This window comes from Sphaeramia orbicularis, chromosome 19 (assembly GCF_902148855.1).
Source record: "Sphaeramia orbicularis chromosome 19, fSphaOr1.1, whole genome shotgun sequence".
In the NCBI taxonomy this organism is placed as follows: Eukaryota; Metazoa; Chordata; class Actinopteri; order Kurtiformes; family Apogonidae; genus Sphaeramia; species Sphaeramia orbicularis.
Genome location: NC_043975.1, coordinates 15,505,142 through 15,521,827, shown reverse-complemented (window position 1 = coordinate 15,521,827; position 16,686 = coordinate 15,505,142). Strand labels below are relative to the sequence as shown.

At 38.0% G+C, this 16,686-nt stretch overlaps 1 protein-coding gene across 1 annotated transcript; it reads left to right on the top strand.

Moving 5' to 3' along the window:
* Nucleotides 1-1,263: 1,263 nt before the first annotated feature.
* LOC115410314 (forkhead box protein K2-like) lies at nt 1,264-16,642 on the top strand. The gene is made up of 9 exons (XM_030121918.1): nt 1,264-1,747; nt 6,379-6,573; nt 7,958-8,099; nt 8,487-8,633; nt 11,048-11,241; nt 11,339-11,541; nt 13,133-13,390; nt 13,508-13,705; nt 15,121-16,642. The coding sequence occupies exons 1-9, from the start codon at nt 1,452-1,454 to the stop codon at nt 15,339-15,341; spliced, it is 1,854 nt and encodes a 617-aa protein (XP_029977778.1). The 5' UTR covers nt 1,264-1,451; the 3' UTR covers nt 15,342-16,642.
* The last annotated feature ends 44 nt before the right edge of the window (nt 16,643-16,686 follow it).

Genomic DNA, 16,686 nt, shown 5'->3' with positions numbered 1-16,686 from the left:
ATTCTCATTTATATTACTGCTTTTTCTTTTTTTTCTGTCTCATGTGCCAGTCTTCTCATTTGCATCATCTGCTGCGCACCTTGCATCAGCTTATCCTCTTTTTTTTATTTTATCATCTCTTTCTGTTGTTACATTGAATTCTGAGTTTCCTGTTTTTACCTGGTCTGTCAAATCACCTTTTAAACTTTTTTTTTTTAATTAATAAAGTTTTTTTTTTTTATGTTTTTATTTTTATTTTTTTTTATTGTGATTATCTCCCATGTGTGTAATGTGGACAGCAATATAACTGTTTGTGTTTGTCTTGATAGACCTAGTGTTCTTATCAGTGACTCATCCAGGGCTTCCAGTACCTGGGTGACTCAAGATTCCTGTAGCTGCTTTCACACCTATTTATTCAGGCTTTGCTTCATAAGTTAAACAGTGACATTGTTTATGTTGTATTTATTCTTTATTTCATTTTCTATATGTCTCACTTTATTCTTTAATGTATAGAGCTGTATATATATATATATATATATAGTAATAATAATAGACCTTTTATTCCTTAAACAGTACTACAATAGTATTTTATTTCTTTCTTGTGACTTTTTTGTTACTATTTTTGCACTTGTCACAATGACAAATTCCTCATACCGTAAAAGTGCCCTTTACCATATATGGAAATAAAAACTATTCTGATTTTATTTCAGTTCTTATATGAAAGTGTATGAAATTAAGCTTCATGATCTTCTCCTTCAACTTATGATTATTATTATTGTTATGTTGCTATTGTTATTTTTTGTTTTTACAAAAAGAATAGAAAAATGGAATCTACTTGTAGAATTGAGTTTCATGTAAGTGTAACAAACAATAAAAAAAAAAAAAGAAAAATACAAAAAAGCAACTATATCACAATGGTGATATTCATCAAAATGATACCCCTACAAATCATTACAGCCTTAAATAAAACATAAAATTAAACCGTAAAATTAAAATCATCCATGCTTTATTTCTGATTTCTGAGACCAGTGTGTGGCGGAGTAAAATCCCGTCCTTTCAATCACTGCACCGCAGTTTGCAGCTCTCCACCCATCTGCGTGTCAGCCTGCAGTGCAACCGACCTTTATTTTCTACGGCTATTTTTATTATTGTTGTCATTGGTAAACACCACACATCTGCCTACCCAAACACGCTTCCCATTGGTCCAAAAGCTTGTCCGTCACCCCACTTCCGTCCGTTTGGCCGCTTTTGATTGGCCTACGCTTCTCTTTTTTTTCCTCTTCTTCGCGGCGGTGGGTCGGAGCCGCTGCGTCCCCGGTCTGGCACGTTCCTAGCCAAATTCTCCACTGTGTAAAATTGGATTCCCCCTTTTTCACTAAACAAATAGAAATATCCCTCTTCAATTCCCTGCAACCGCGTATAGGTTTGCCGTTAAAATACGCCTCTAAACCCCCCAGCAGATACTTCAGAAGATGGCGGTGGTAAGCGGGATGTCGGGGTCGGCGGTAGCCCGGCTGGAGGGCCGAGAATTCGAGTATCTGATGAAGAAAAGGTCGGTGACCATCGGCCGGAACTCCTCGCAGGGTTCGGTGGACGTCAGCATGGGACACTCGAGCTTCATCTCCCGGCGGCACCTCGAGATATTCACCGCCGGAGAAGACGGCACAGGCACGGGGGAATTCTACCTCCGATGTCTTGGAAAAAACGGGGTGTTTGTTGATGGGGTGTTCCAGAGAAGAGGGGCTCCACCTCTTCAGCTCCCACGAATGTAAGGCTCATATTTGACGAGTTTGCTTACAGAAACAGAAAATGTGTATTTCGGCTGTGTTGTGTGTTGTTGTTTTGTTGTTCCCGCAGCAGTGTTGCACGTGCTGTGTCAAGCAACACAAGCCATACGTACCGTCCGTTAGTATGAGGACGCTACACCACAGCCAACACAGCAACACGACTGTTTCCACGGATTATAACAAGTACAGCAACATGTTGAACTTGATGTGTTCAAGGCCTACATGTGTTCGGTTATTCTGAATACATGTAGCCCACAAAACACACGTCAGTCACACGTCAAATAGCAGAAACGCTGCGGTTCATTGTCAGGAAGCAGAACATTTTAGCTAAATTAGCCCCAACATTTACCTACCTGTAGTGTTTATAGTGATTTTAACGCAGAATAGAACTTATTTAGACTGATATCTGCATTAACTTCAAGAACTTCTGTTGATGTTGTGATAATTATCGCGATAAATCTGTAAACAAGGTTAAATGTTAGTGTTTGGTGCAAGATATACATTTATAGTCTGAGATTATTTCTAACATGAGATGAAATTGTTGTAAAAGACACAACAAATGGAAACAACATGAAATGAAGCAAGACAAAAACATGTAACTAGACAAAGGTACAGCAAAATTGGTGCAGTCCAAGATCTTATGGAACTAAATGACGACCATATTTAACACCATAAAAACACTGATTCAAGGATAACAACATGTTGAACCTGATGTGTTCAAGGCCTCCATGTATTCAGTTATTCTGCAAACATATAGCCCACAAAACACATGTCAAACAGCAGAAATGCTGTGGTTCATTACTGTTCATTTTCAGGAAGCAGAACATTTTAGCTAAATAAGCCCCAATATTTACCTGCCTGTAGAGTTTATAGTGATCTTAACTCAGAATAGTACTTATTTAGACCGATATCTGTGTTAACTTAAAGAACTTCTTTTGATGTTGTGATAATTATCACGATAAATTTGTAATCAAGGTTAAAGATTAGTGTTTGGTGCAAGATGTACGTTTATAGTCTAAGATTATTTGTAACATGAGATGAAATTGTTGTAAAAGACACAACAAATGGAAACAACATGAAATGAAACAAGACAAAAACATGTGACTTGATAAAGTACAACAAAAATCACAACACAATTGATGCAGTCCATTATCTTATGGAACTAAATGACGATTATTTGATACCATAAAAACAGTGTTTCAAGTATAATTTCATGTTTGAAACTGATATGTTCAGTTATTCTGCATACATATAGCCCAAAAAACGTGTCAAACAGCAGAAACACTGTGGTTCATTACTGTTCATTCTCAGGAAGCAGAACATTTTAGCTAAATTAGCCCCAACATTTACCTACCTGTAGAGTTTATAGTAATTTTAATTCAGAATAGTACTTATTTAGACTGATATCTGCATTAACTTGAACTCCTTTTGATGTTTGTGATAATTATCACGATAAATCTGTAATCAAGGTTAAAGATTAGTGTTTGGTGCAAGATATACGTTTATAGTCTGAGATTATTTGTAACAACAGGTGAAATTGTGGTAAAAGACACAACAAATGGAAACAACATGAAATTAAACAAGACAAAAGCATGTTACTTGACAAATGTACAACAAAAATCAAAACAAATGTAATAACATGTTGAACTTAATGTGTTCAAGGCCTACATGTCTTAAATTATTCTGCATACATGTAGCCCACAAAACACACGTCAAACAGCAGAAACACTGTGGTTCATTACTGTTCATTCCCCGGAAGCAGAACATTTTAGGTAAATTAGCTCCAATATTTACCTACCTGTAGTGTTTATAGTGATTTTAACGCAGAATAGTACTTATTTTGACTGATATCTGCATTAACTTGAACTCCTTTTGATGTTTGTGATAATTATCGCGATAAATCTATAATCAAGGTTTAAGATTAATGTTTGGTACAAGACATGCATTTCTAGTCTGAGATTATTTGTAACACAAGATGGAATTGTTGTAAAAGACACAAGAAATGGAAACAATTTGAAATAAAAAAATACTACAACAACAAAAACATGTAACTTGACAAAGGTACAACAAAAATCGTAACAAAATTGGTGCAGTCCAAGATCTTATGGAACTAAATGACAATTATTTAACAGCATAAACATGGTGATTCAAGTGTTACAACATTTTGAACTTGATGTGTTCAAGGCCTACATGTGTTCAGTTATTCTGCATACATGTAGCCCACAAAACACATGTCAAAGAGCAGAAACTCTGCGTTTAAATACTGTTCATTCTCAGGAAGCAGAACATTTTAGCTAAATTAGCCCCAACATTTACCTACCTGTAGTGTTTATAGTGATCTTATCTCAGAATAGTACTTATTTAGACTGATATCTGCATTAAGAATTTATTTTGATAAGTGCTTATGTCAGTCATGCATTTATAATCTGAGATTATTTGTAACAAGAGATGAAATTGTTGTAAAAGATGCAACAAATGGAAACAACATGAAATGAAACAAGACAAAAACATGTAACTAGACAAAGGTAAGTTTAAGACTACACACCAAGACGAAAATAATGTAAAAGATATGACAAGACATAACAACAGGTGAGCTGGATCTGTCCTTATCAAATCAGAAGTAACAGTAGAACAAAAATTTAATCAAAATTGGTACACTCCAAGATCTTACGGAACTTAATAACGACCATATTTAACACCGTAAAAACCACTGATTCAAGTGTAACAACATGTTAAACTTTATGTGTGTCCCGTAACACATCAAACATCACAATTTGGCTCCTAAATTTTAAGATTCATTTTCTGGAAATAGTGCTTTTTAGTTAAATTAGCCCTTTCATTTACCTACCTGTCATATTTATTGTAATCTGTGGTGATCTTAACCCATAATAGTACTTATTTAGACTGATATCAGCTTTAACTTGAAGCAGAACTTGGAGATGTGATTAAAAAAATCTTATGACCAAACTGTTTATATCACGATGAGTGTAGGTTAAAGATTCATTTTTGGTGCAAGGCAGGCATTTATAGTGTGAGATTACTGGAAAAAAAAATGTTGTAAAAAACCCAACAAATGGAAACAACATAAGATGGAAAAAGATCAATACAACAAAAAGATTCCACGAGACATGAGTGACTCTTAAGACAACGCATCAAGATGAAAATAATGTAACAATGCATAACAAGATGAGCTGGCTTTCTCAACCTTAAATCAGAAATGACATTAAAAAAAAATCAGTGCAGTCCAAGATGTTATGGAACAAATAAAAAAACACAGTGATTCAAATTTATAACTAAGCAGAACTTGATAAACACTTCCCAAACAGCAGAAGTGAAACTAAAACTATTATCATGATTATTTGTTGTACATCAAAACATGCTTGAAGAAGTTAAGTAAAACACTTAAGTAAAAGCTATAAGACAAAAGAAAAATATATATATATTGATAATATGATGTCAAATACAGTTTTACCCATAATCCTCTCAAGGAGTAAACGGTTTGGTAAATAATTTATAAATGCATATTCTTTTATTAACCAGCTCTAACTAGGTCTTCAAACATAACAATGCACTTTAGCATATTATCCCTCACTTTGTATATATTAGTGAAACAGGTTTATAGTTCTGGGAGCAGTGTGAAGGGATTAAGTTGTGGATCCGCCTCCAATGAACATTTAACTAAAAACTCATATCAGGTTGTAGATTTTCACTTTACAGCCAGGAAGGAGCAAGACAAAAATAAATATGCTTACTGATGAGGTGTGTGTGATGTCCTGAAGCAATTCTTCACATTTTTGTCTAATTAGTGAGTGAATGCACTGATTTTTGTTTCTGGGATTCTGGCACTTTAACTGTTTATAACATCATCAGTTGATATACACTTAATATCTCGCAAGAAACTTTTAATAAAATAAGTAATATTCTTTGTGTGACTGTAAATGACAAAAAACATAAAAGCGAAGGGGGCACTGTTTTTCCCTTTTGTTTTGGGTAAGGTGCAGTTTTTATACTGGTTTGGAAAAGCCTGTTTTGAGCCTCTGGTGTGTGTGTTCAACCTCCTGAAACGCACGGTGCAAAGTGCTATAACAAGACACAGTCGATGTATTTATCTTGCACTTCGTACACACATTTTTACAGTGTTATTATGGCAGCAACAAGGCTAAGGTTAGTGCTGTAGTTAATTTGATATGGCTCAATGTCTACGTCGCGTCATGTTTCCCGTTGGCATGTTGACACTGCTCTGGTCGTCTGTATTTGTTTCTTTGTGTTGTAATATCCCAGAACTCACACTGAACTGTCTGTGAACTCATTGCAGCCCCTTGTATGTTTAGTTTTGTTGTTTTCACCATACTAATGATTCATTCCAGTATTTCAATGCCAATGGTAAAGTAAACCAGGCCAAATATACACAAATAAATTAGACACGATCTGTTATATAATGGCCTGTGGTGACTGTCCATATTTAACTGAGCACAGCTACACTTAGACTTCCTTCGCTCTCGTGTTGCCAGGCAGGAGGCCTTTTCTGACTGTTTCAACAATGACAGTGTAATAACCATGTGGATCTCTGCTGATTTCTCCCTCCAGACTAATTTCAATGCTCCCTTTTCAGGTGTTGTTTCCGGTTTCCCAGCACGAGTATAAAGATCACGTTCACAGCCCTGTCCAACGATAAGAAAGAGCCAAGGAACGTGCCCGAATCACCGGTTAAGCCTGTCCAGCCCCAGATTTCCCCACTGACCATCAACATTCCTGACAACATCGCCCACCTCATGAGCCCGCTGCCTTCACCCACTGGTACCATCAGGTGAGATTGTCATCACATTACGAACATGTGCAATAAATGCGAGACGGCCTGAAAAATGATGAATGAAAAGGAAAATATTTTGTATTTATCTGTGCCAACACTGGCAGCCCTTTTCTCAGTTTTCCAAGTGTGATTTCTTTTCATAAAACATCCAATAAAATACAGAGAATTCTGAATCTCAGAAATGAAAAAGGTAATCTATATTCATTGTATTTAATTATTTGTACCCCAGGTTTTTTAAAATGCTTTCATAGATTTATTTGAAGATTTTATTTTAACCTCATGAGACCAGCAATGTGTTTTATCCTCTGAACAGGACAGGAGTTTCACAGCTTTACTTAAAACAAAACACTGTCCACTGCAAAGGATATGGCATTAGATAGATAGATAGATAGATAGATAGATAGATAGATAGATAGATAGATAGATAGATAGATAGATAGATAGATAGATAGATAGATAGATAGATAGATAGATAGATAGATAGATGGAAAACTGCATCATACCTTTTCCAATCAAGACAATTATTTAATATAAAAAAGACAAAACTTTCACTTTCCTGAGTCTCAGGAGATTATGGCAGCTGGAGTAAATTAAATTCAATTAGTTCATTCATTTATTTATTTTGAACAAGTGAGTAAGCATTTAACAACACACACCTGCATACAACAGTACCTGACAATGCAACAGAGTACATGCAAGTTCAATATTTCAAATTCATTCATTTATGCTCAAAAAGGAGTTGGAAGAAGAAAACGTATTTAATTCCACCCCCACTTGTAATCTCTTCACTCAGTGTGTGTGTGCAATTTCATAAAAGCATGTTGTAAATAATTTCATTTTCTCATTCAGTGCCCATAGATTATTTGATGTGAGTATACAGATTAAAGTATAGAGAAATGATGAGATCTGTACAGCTAATTTTCACACTTCAGTCTTTGTTCATTTAGCAACATATTGTCATTGCCATATTGTCAACATATGTCTTTATTGAAGAATGTTATACATAGCAAATTTTCCTAATATTCTCAAGGTCAATTTGTCAGAGTGGGCAGTACAGTGGTGCAGTGGGTAGCACTGTCACTTCACAGCAAGAAGGTCCTGGGTTCAATTCCAGCACCAAGACCTTTCTGTGTGAAGTTTGCATGTTGCAAAGAATGTGGGTTCTGCCAAAGACATGCACTAATAGATTAATTTGTTAATCAAAATTGCCCGTAGGTGTGAATGTGAGAGTGATTGGTTGTTTGTCACTTTGTCAGCCCGGAGATGAACTTGTGACACATACCCAGCCTTCATCCATAGGTAGCAGGGATAGGCTTCAGAAGATGAATTTGTCAGAGTTTGGCATTTGTGTGCATTATTCTAATTTGTTTCCGAAATATAGTGCAGCAAACTCCTGTCCATCAAGTCCGCGGGGGGCGGGACTCTCCAGCTACAGGACAGGCCGAGTACTGGCTGCCGACCTTATAGGAGACAACTCCCAATCAGAAAACGACAAGGAGGCCTCAGGTGAAGACAGCCCAAAGGTAAGAAGAAGAAGAGGAGGAGGAGGATGGCCCAGTTCAGTGTGTGAAAACTGGATAAAATAGATCTTTTTGTGTGCGTCTGCTTGCCTTCACACTGGAAAATATGTCAGCATATAATAAAGGCAGCACACTTCAGAGAGTCGTGTATTCCTGTCGGTGCCTGAGCACTTCTTTGGTTACTGATTGAAGTCTAAAAATTGCCCAATGCACATGACAACATAGACTTTGGAGTAAAGAACCTGGATGAACTTGAAGTGGTGTCTGTGTTTTTATGCCTGTGAGGAAACTAGATGAAGAATATGTATGCCTTGTAAGTTTTTCATGAAACTCATTAAATCCTAACAGCTCATGGATTTAACTTTTTCTTTTTTTTTTTGTCCTCTGCAGGATGACTCAAAACCACCATATTCATATGCACAGTTAATAGTCCAAGCTATTACCATGGCTCCGGATAAACAGCTAACACTGAATGGAATATACACCCACATCACCAAGAACTACCCCTACTACAGAACAGCTGATAAAGGCTGGCAGGTCAGTGTCTACACCCCTCTGTCTCAGTGGGAATAAATGAAGCGTGCATACTTAACACTGATTGCCAGATTAAGGTTATTAATGCAGAGTGCCTAAGCTGCAAGTAGCTGACTATTAAAAGGCGTTAGAGTTCATTTAAGGTATGAAGTATAAGGACAGTACATCTGATTTGTTAGGAGTTTTTTTGTCATGTTTTTCAAAATAGGATCGTATGTAATGGTTAAAACCGTGCATTTTTCTAAACCTGGGATTTAATCTGAGGAATTTTACACATCTGAATAAGTACATTGTTGCGTTGTATAATATCTAAAATGAAGAATTTCTAAAAAAAAATTGACCTTATAGAATAGTACTGACATAAGGTATTTTTCATAATAATAATTATAATTATTATTATTATAATGACAGAAGTTTACAAAGAGCTTTTACTGTGGAAACAAACAGGACACTCAGAACTGATGAGTGCAGTAGCGTCGCCAATTAACCAAACAATAATGACCAAAGCTTAGATCAAAATTGGGAAAAAAAACTGTCATTAATGATAAGTAAATGTAGGCAAATATAGAATCACAGTGTAATTAACTTTGACAGTAATTACAAAGAAAAGGAAAAAAAATCAGTAAGAGTAATACCCAGTCCCAATTAAATTGGGATAAAGTGTAGAAAATTGATACCATCAGGTCTTAGAAATTGTGAAAGTGGAAACCCATTCCAGAGATAAAAGCAATAAAAGTGAAAATGGACCTAAAAACTAATAAAAGTAGTTGGCAAAAACTGTACGATGGAAGTATAGAAATAAAAGGATTATGGAATGTAGTATTCTCAGATGTGAAATGTAATCCGAAAAACTACTGAGAATTCAGAATTTTTAAGCAGAAAATGTACGAGTCCAGATTTACAGAATGATCTGGCATGTGTTGTCTCTGCCAATACAGTGTGAGTCAATGGGATGTGTGAGGGTACTTTATTATACTATAAAAAGACACAGTTTATTGTTAGTGATTTCCCGTTTTCCATTGAAAAACACGCTATTCTTCCGATCAAACTGAAAATCATCAGTTTTATTCTTCCATTGTTGATGTGAAGTAGTTCTCTGCAGTGTGGATGGTCATTTCCTGTGGAGTGCCACAGAAATGCAAACGATCCCATGTGCGTAAAATGTACTGGTCATGTACTGGAAGCATGTGTGTTTAAGTGTTCATGGCAGCTGAAAGTTGGCACAGTTGAAGCGTATTATGGAAAATCTGGGTGTGCTTACATGAAGTTTGTGTTGGAGTCTGTCTTGTGCTGAGAGCCTGTTCTTTGTTGACGTAAGCGAACCACATTCTCTGTTGTCTCCATCTATAACAGCCGGTACCCTTATTTCTATAGAGAGCTTTGATGTCACATTTTCCACAACATCTTACATTTAGTCTGATTAATCATTACCTCTATAAAAGGTGAATTTAGTGAAAAAGTCACTAGTAATCTCCTATAATCCCAGACTGACAGGGTTTTTCCACAAGTCGAAACATGTTTAGCAGCCTCCTGAAGAAAAAAGATGTCAGATGGAAGAGCAAATGTTTGACAATCTCATTTAAAGAAATCACTGTAATAAAGAATTGATCATCAAAACTTTTATCAGTTCAATGAGCCGTTGAAGTTCTAACCTAGAGGTATCAAACATAAGGTTTATGGGCCAAAAGGGTCCAATCCAGCCCACAGGATGAATCTGTGAAATACAAAAATGACAGTGAGATATTAACAATCAAGGATGTCACAATCATTTTAGTTCAGACTAATTTGATCTCAAGTGGGTTGAACCAGTAAAGTAGGATCATCATGACCTGTAAATAATGACAACTTTAAATTTGTCTGTTTTAATGTAGAAAAGTAAAATTACAGTAAAAATCTTTACATTTACAAAGTATCCTGTGACAACAAACGTGAATAACTTGTCTTGAAGAAGTGTAATTTTAACAATATAATACCTGTTACTTAATGTTTTGTGTCTTTGTAGATCCACTGTGATCAGTAAGTTGTAATGTGTAAATGATAAGATGAGACATAATACTGTAAAAAATTGCACTTATTTTTCTTGAGAAATTTCAGGTTATTCATGGTTGTTCATGGTATTTGCACTTTAATTTAATTTTAGTTTTTTGCTCTAAAGCATAGAGAAAAGTTTGGAGTTGATATTATTCATAGGTTATTTTATTAATATTTTCCTGATCTGGCCCTCTAACCTGTAACCCCTGCTCTGACCCATAATGACCTCTAGTAGGACAAGAAATATGAACTTTATCTTCATTGTAGGATTTTCTGAATACTGTTTCTGTATGAGAAGGGAGTGGAATCAGACTATATATTTAAGTGGATTTATTGGTCATTTTAATCTCGTTCCATTTTGTAATAACTGTCCTTGTGTTTTTCAGAATTCAATCCGTCATAACCTGTCCCTGAACCGCTACTTCATCAAAGTGGCCCGGTCTCAGGAGGAGCCGGGCAAGGGCTCATTCTGGAGGATCGACCCGGCCTCTGAAGGCAAACTCATAGAACAGGCCTTCAGGAAGCGTAGGCCCAGAGGGGTTCCCTGCTTCAGGACCCCTGTTGGACCGCTGTCATCCAGGTAACACACTCTGAAATCCAGTCTTTTTTTTTTTTCCTGCTCTGTTCATGTGTGGGATGATGTCAAGATTCACCCTCATTTTCCCGTCCTGTTCCAGGAGTGCTCCGGCTTCTCCAAACCACACAGGAGCTCTATCGGCTCACTCCAGCGGGGTCCAGACCCCCGACAGCCTCTCCAGAGAGGGCTCCCCGGTCCCCATGGAGTCAGAGCCGACCCCGCCGCCAGCGCCCACCCCTGCAGCCCCAGTACAGCCCAAACTCGCCGTCATCCAGGAGGCCCGCTTCGCACAGAACTCTCCTGGTAAAAAAAAAGACTTAAATCCCATCTATGAGACAGTTCTCCCACTAGGGCTGCAGTTTAATATCCTCAGACCAGTTGCAGATCCTATTTGGGTTCCACTTATCGATTTATATCATTATTTTTATGAAAGTTTTACTGTTGTCTTCCAAATGCCACTTCTTTACTCCAACCTACAGCTGCCTTTTTTCTTTTTCATTGGAATTATGTTGGGGGTTTTTTGGAAATTGGTTTGGCACTTTTAAGTAAAATAATAATTTTTGCCAACAGCTGAAGCGCTAAGGCTACGTTCAGACTGCAGGAAAATGTGGCCTGAATCTGATTTTTTTTTTGCCCATATGTGACCTGTATCCAATCTGTTAAAGACAGTTTGAACAGCACAAATCCGACCTAGGCCACTTTCATATGTGGTCCTAAATCTGATACATATCTGATATTTTGCAATGTGACTTCAGTCTGAACGGCCAGGTTGCATTTATCCGACCTTTACGTTATTGAAATACATTTCTGCATCCTTGGAGGGGGAGTGGCAGGAATAATATATTTACTTCCATAAACACAGTGTGTGTCTGGGTGGTCACTTATTACATCGGGACCTCTTTTGCACATGTGGGTCACTTCAGGGTCGCATTCAGTTCTTACTCAAAACTGATAGAAGTCGCATTTAATGTGTAATATGAACAAACACACAAAAAAATCAGACCTCACCAAAAAATCTGAATTGTGCATTAAGACCTGCTGTCTGAATGTAGTGTAGGTCTTGAGGTTTCACACTTTGGTTTTGTTTTGGCTTAAACAGACTAGATTAAACTTTCAACAACAGCAATCTCTCCAGCTGCATTTTGCACTTTCCAGCATTCAAATTACTGTAACTCCTGAACCATTTGTGCCATCCACAGAATTCAAACGGCACTGGAAAGCTGAGATCCTGAGCTTTCTGATACTATATAGCACTTTACAGCAGTAATGTGGGACTCTATTACAAGTAGAAAGAAACTGTTTCAGAGACTTCCACACAGGCGAAAAAAGCCTGGAAATAACAAAAAATATGAAGCCATAATATGGATACTGAATGTTCAAGACGAAAAAACATGTTTGAGCAGATGTAAAATAGTTGAGTTTATTTCTGTTATCTCAAAAAGTTTTGTTATGAACATTTACAGTTGTTTCTGATACTAGATATGCTAAATACCTCAAGTCTGTTTTTTTTTTTCTTTTTTACTAAAACACACTGTTTGAAGCATTTATTATTTATAATAATGATAATTAATGTCCGGGTGTTGAAAGATAAGTTCTTCCTGAAAATAATGGTGCAAAAGAATTGGCAAAAAATACATTTTCTGACACTTCATTGCAAAGAAAACATGAAGACACCAAAGCGGTGTGTTATAATGGCAGTGTTAAAAGGGTTAACTCTGACTCTTTTTTTTTTTTTTTTTTTTTTTCCCTGGTGAGGTCAGACTAAATGCATTAGTCTTTATGATACTGGCAATATATTCACTACTGTACTTTCTGTATTTAAGTCTCTGTCTCATTAATATCTGAGTTGTGAGAGGCATGACTGCGACATTAACCTGACCCCGCCCTCTTTCAGGCTCCCCCCTCAACAATCAACCCGTGTTGATCGCCGTGCAGCGCCAGATGCCTCAAACAACCATGAAGCCTGTGACCTACGCCATGGCCACACCGGCCATCGTAACGACGACAGGTAGCCCCGCCCCCGTAATGCAGACGGTGCACGTCGTCCATCAGATCCCAGCTGTCACCATGGCGACGGTCGCCGGACAGCCTACAGCTACAGTGAGCCCAGAGCCTCAGGAGAACGGAGGAGGGGACCATCAGGAGATCAAAGGTGAGAACATTCATCCTGCTGACATCAGAGCTCAACAGAAGAAGAAATTCAACGAAACTGAGTTGTCGTGTTGTATTTCATCATGTTTTAATGTTCCGTGTTTGTCCATGTTCGTAGTAAAAGTGGAGCCGGTCCCGTCCATCACAGCCTCATCTATAGGTGGAGTCAGTCGCATCATCCAGACTTCTCAGGCTGCTCCGCTCACAACGGTTACCATCGTGCAACAGGCCCCGCTCGGTCAGCACCAGCTCCCAATAAAGGCCATCACACAGAACGGGACTCACCTGGTCCCCATCAGCACTGCTGCTAACACAGGTCAGTGGGTACCATTGGACATGAAGCTGCATTTTTATTCATGATAGTTTATTTATTCATACCCCTTAACTCCCCTGAGCTGAAGGGGTTGAGCAGAGGCCATTAGTGCAATTAATGTCATATTCTCTGCCCAAAAGAGTTGAAGACGTTTTAAGATTAAAGAGGTCACACCATACTACATATTCTTCCATGTATAGCTGTGCCCCACTAATGTATATGTCAGAATCTTAGTGTGACACATTCCACTAAATCACTGACTTCACATTAGTGTTTCATTCCAGCTTTAAACTGCTGATTGGTCATATGATGTATTTAAGAGCAGGGTTCCCGCGGGGTCTTTAAAAGTCTTTAATTTACAAATCTGCTTTAATACCTTACAAAAGTCTTTAAAAGGTATTAAATTTCATATAGTAGGTCTTATGTTATGTTGCTATAAACTTGTTCACTGTGTTGTGTTTAAATGTGTCTGGGAAATGTCCAAGCTGCAAAGAAAGTAACGTTAGTCTGCTCAGTTCTACCCGTTCCAACCCGACAATTTAACTTGAAATTAGATACCAGTTATCACTAACTTTGCAGCCCCCAGTCAGAAATGACTCGGAACAGTGGGAATCGAGGCACTGGAGTATATTAATACATTTTCCTATATTCTAGGAGTCACAAATTTTGGCTGTGAAATGGGCATTAAATTCTGTTCCAAGTAATTTTAAAAAGGTCTTAAAAAGGCTTAAATTCAACTTGTAGAAACCTCTAGGAACACTTCAAGAGTCACAACAATATATTTCCTCTGTATTCTGTAAGAGTAAATGTGACAAGAGCTTGCTTAGTGAGTGGGTCTACATGATTCTTAAAAACTGAATTATTGCATTAGTCCTCCTCGAACTGGACTATGACAGTGCATGTAGACATGTTAGTTTGACTGAAATCGAAATTACACTAGTTTGACTAACACCCAGATAATGTGACTGAAATTCAGTCTACTTCTTCATGTAAACAGACCAATTGGACTGGAACAGGACAAGCTCTGCACCAAATCTTGGCCTGGAAGTTGAGCATCATGCATTTCTTGTGTAAAAAAAGTAGAGCAGACAGAAAGTATGCTATGTGCAAGTTTGCAATGTTGTCCATCGTTGCACCAATTTACTTCTGGATTGACGACTTGGTAGCTCACTGTTGACTGTTGTTGTGTTCTGTGGTGGTGTAGGTTATCAAGTTAAAAGAGTGCATATTGCCACCTATCGTAGTGGAGATATCATGATTTAAACAATAAATCGATTTCACTCCTGTCCTGGTAGACTGGGACAAAGACAACAGTCCAATTCAGCGGTTTAGCGGAGCTGCAGTTATAGCTTGGCTCAGCTGTGCATGGAAACGTACAAACTATACCACCTGATTTCTCATTCCTTTTCCTGTTGCAGCCGTTGCCAACCCCCTCCACCTCCTGGCAACCCATGCCTCCGCCTCCGCCTCCCTCCCCACCAAGAGGCAGAACGGTGAACTGCAAGACCAGCCCTTGTCCAAACGGGCCAAAACAGAAGAGGAGGAAGACGAAGGCGAGGCCTCCACCAACAACGGCAGCAGCAACAACACGGACAGAGCCGTAGAGGGAGGGGTCAGTGAACAGCTCAGCGACAAGTAGCTCGGCATCCTGACCCCTGACCCTTCTCTCCATGGAGCCTCACACCTTCCACATTCTCAGCCCTCCATCTTAACCTGGTTATCATGTTCTCCAAGGTGCCAAAAAGAGAAGAGATGTGGAAACTTCAGAATGTGCAACCCTCCACCACCCCCCCAACCCTTACCAACTTCCTCTTCCGTAGTATTAAAGAACACGATGCAAAAACTAAAGACCAAATTGAAAATCAAAGAAAAGTTGCTGTGAATCCCCGACATTTGAGACCCAGATGGCGCCAAGAAGCACATTGGGGACAAAACTCAAGAGAAATTACTTACCAACGTCTCATCTTTGCCTTCCCAGAGTGCAGTGGGGCGACAAAGAGTCGACATTGGCCATCCCGGTAGCATTGCAGACAGACAAGCGCTTTATGAAATGAGTGGGATAGAAAAGAAAAGTGAACAGTAGTGTATTGGGCAAAGGGAAAGCGTTGTGTACGTGTGGACATTCCCATCTTCGGCAGCTAGCCTCCATGTTGACCTACCTAACCACGTTGTGAGTAGATATGCAGTATTCCGTTGTACAAGTGTATCTTTGGATCTTTTTAAGTGTTTCTCCGTCTCCTAAGGCACAGACACTTGTCTAGTAATAACTAAGATACTAAAAGCTATAAGTGGGCTCTATGAACATTGAAACATCACCTGGTATTTTGGGATCCTTTTTGTTTTGTATGTGGACTCTGTTCAGTGAAATGAATGTAGTCTTCTTTTTCCTTTGAAGAAAACACTATCTATGGAGTGGATGTTCTGTTTTTCTGCTCATTCATGCAATTTCTTTATTACTGTACATCAGATTTTTCATATTTTACAAATACCCTATGAGAGAAAAAAAAAGTATATTCCCATGCGTATTTGACCATATGCTTCATCCAGCTTGCATGTTACGGATCTAGAGACAGTGAGCAGATTATCTGAATATGGAACTGAAGAAAATTTAGACTGAATCTACGCTATATGATTCTGACCAGTGCTGCACTTAACCCTTAGTTTCTTTTTAATGTTTCTTTCGTTTGCTCTCCTCTGTCATCATTTGGCTGTTTGTTACCTTTGAGTCTGTTTTGCTTGATTCTTTTTCTTCCGTTTCAGGCTACTAAAAAAAGTCTATTCAGATTGTATTCTATGTTACATGAGGAAAAACAAGTGATAGGTGTTTGTTCTGCTTCAGTGGGTATAAAAATGCTTTTTTTTATAAATTTATTTAAAATGCATAGTTGCTTAGTTTGTATTCCTTTGAGTAAAAAGCCTTCTCCGCTGGGCAAAGTCAAACTGTCTGAAGAATTCTTTGTTAGCTCTTGCATATCAAAGTCGAT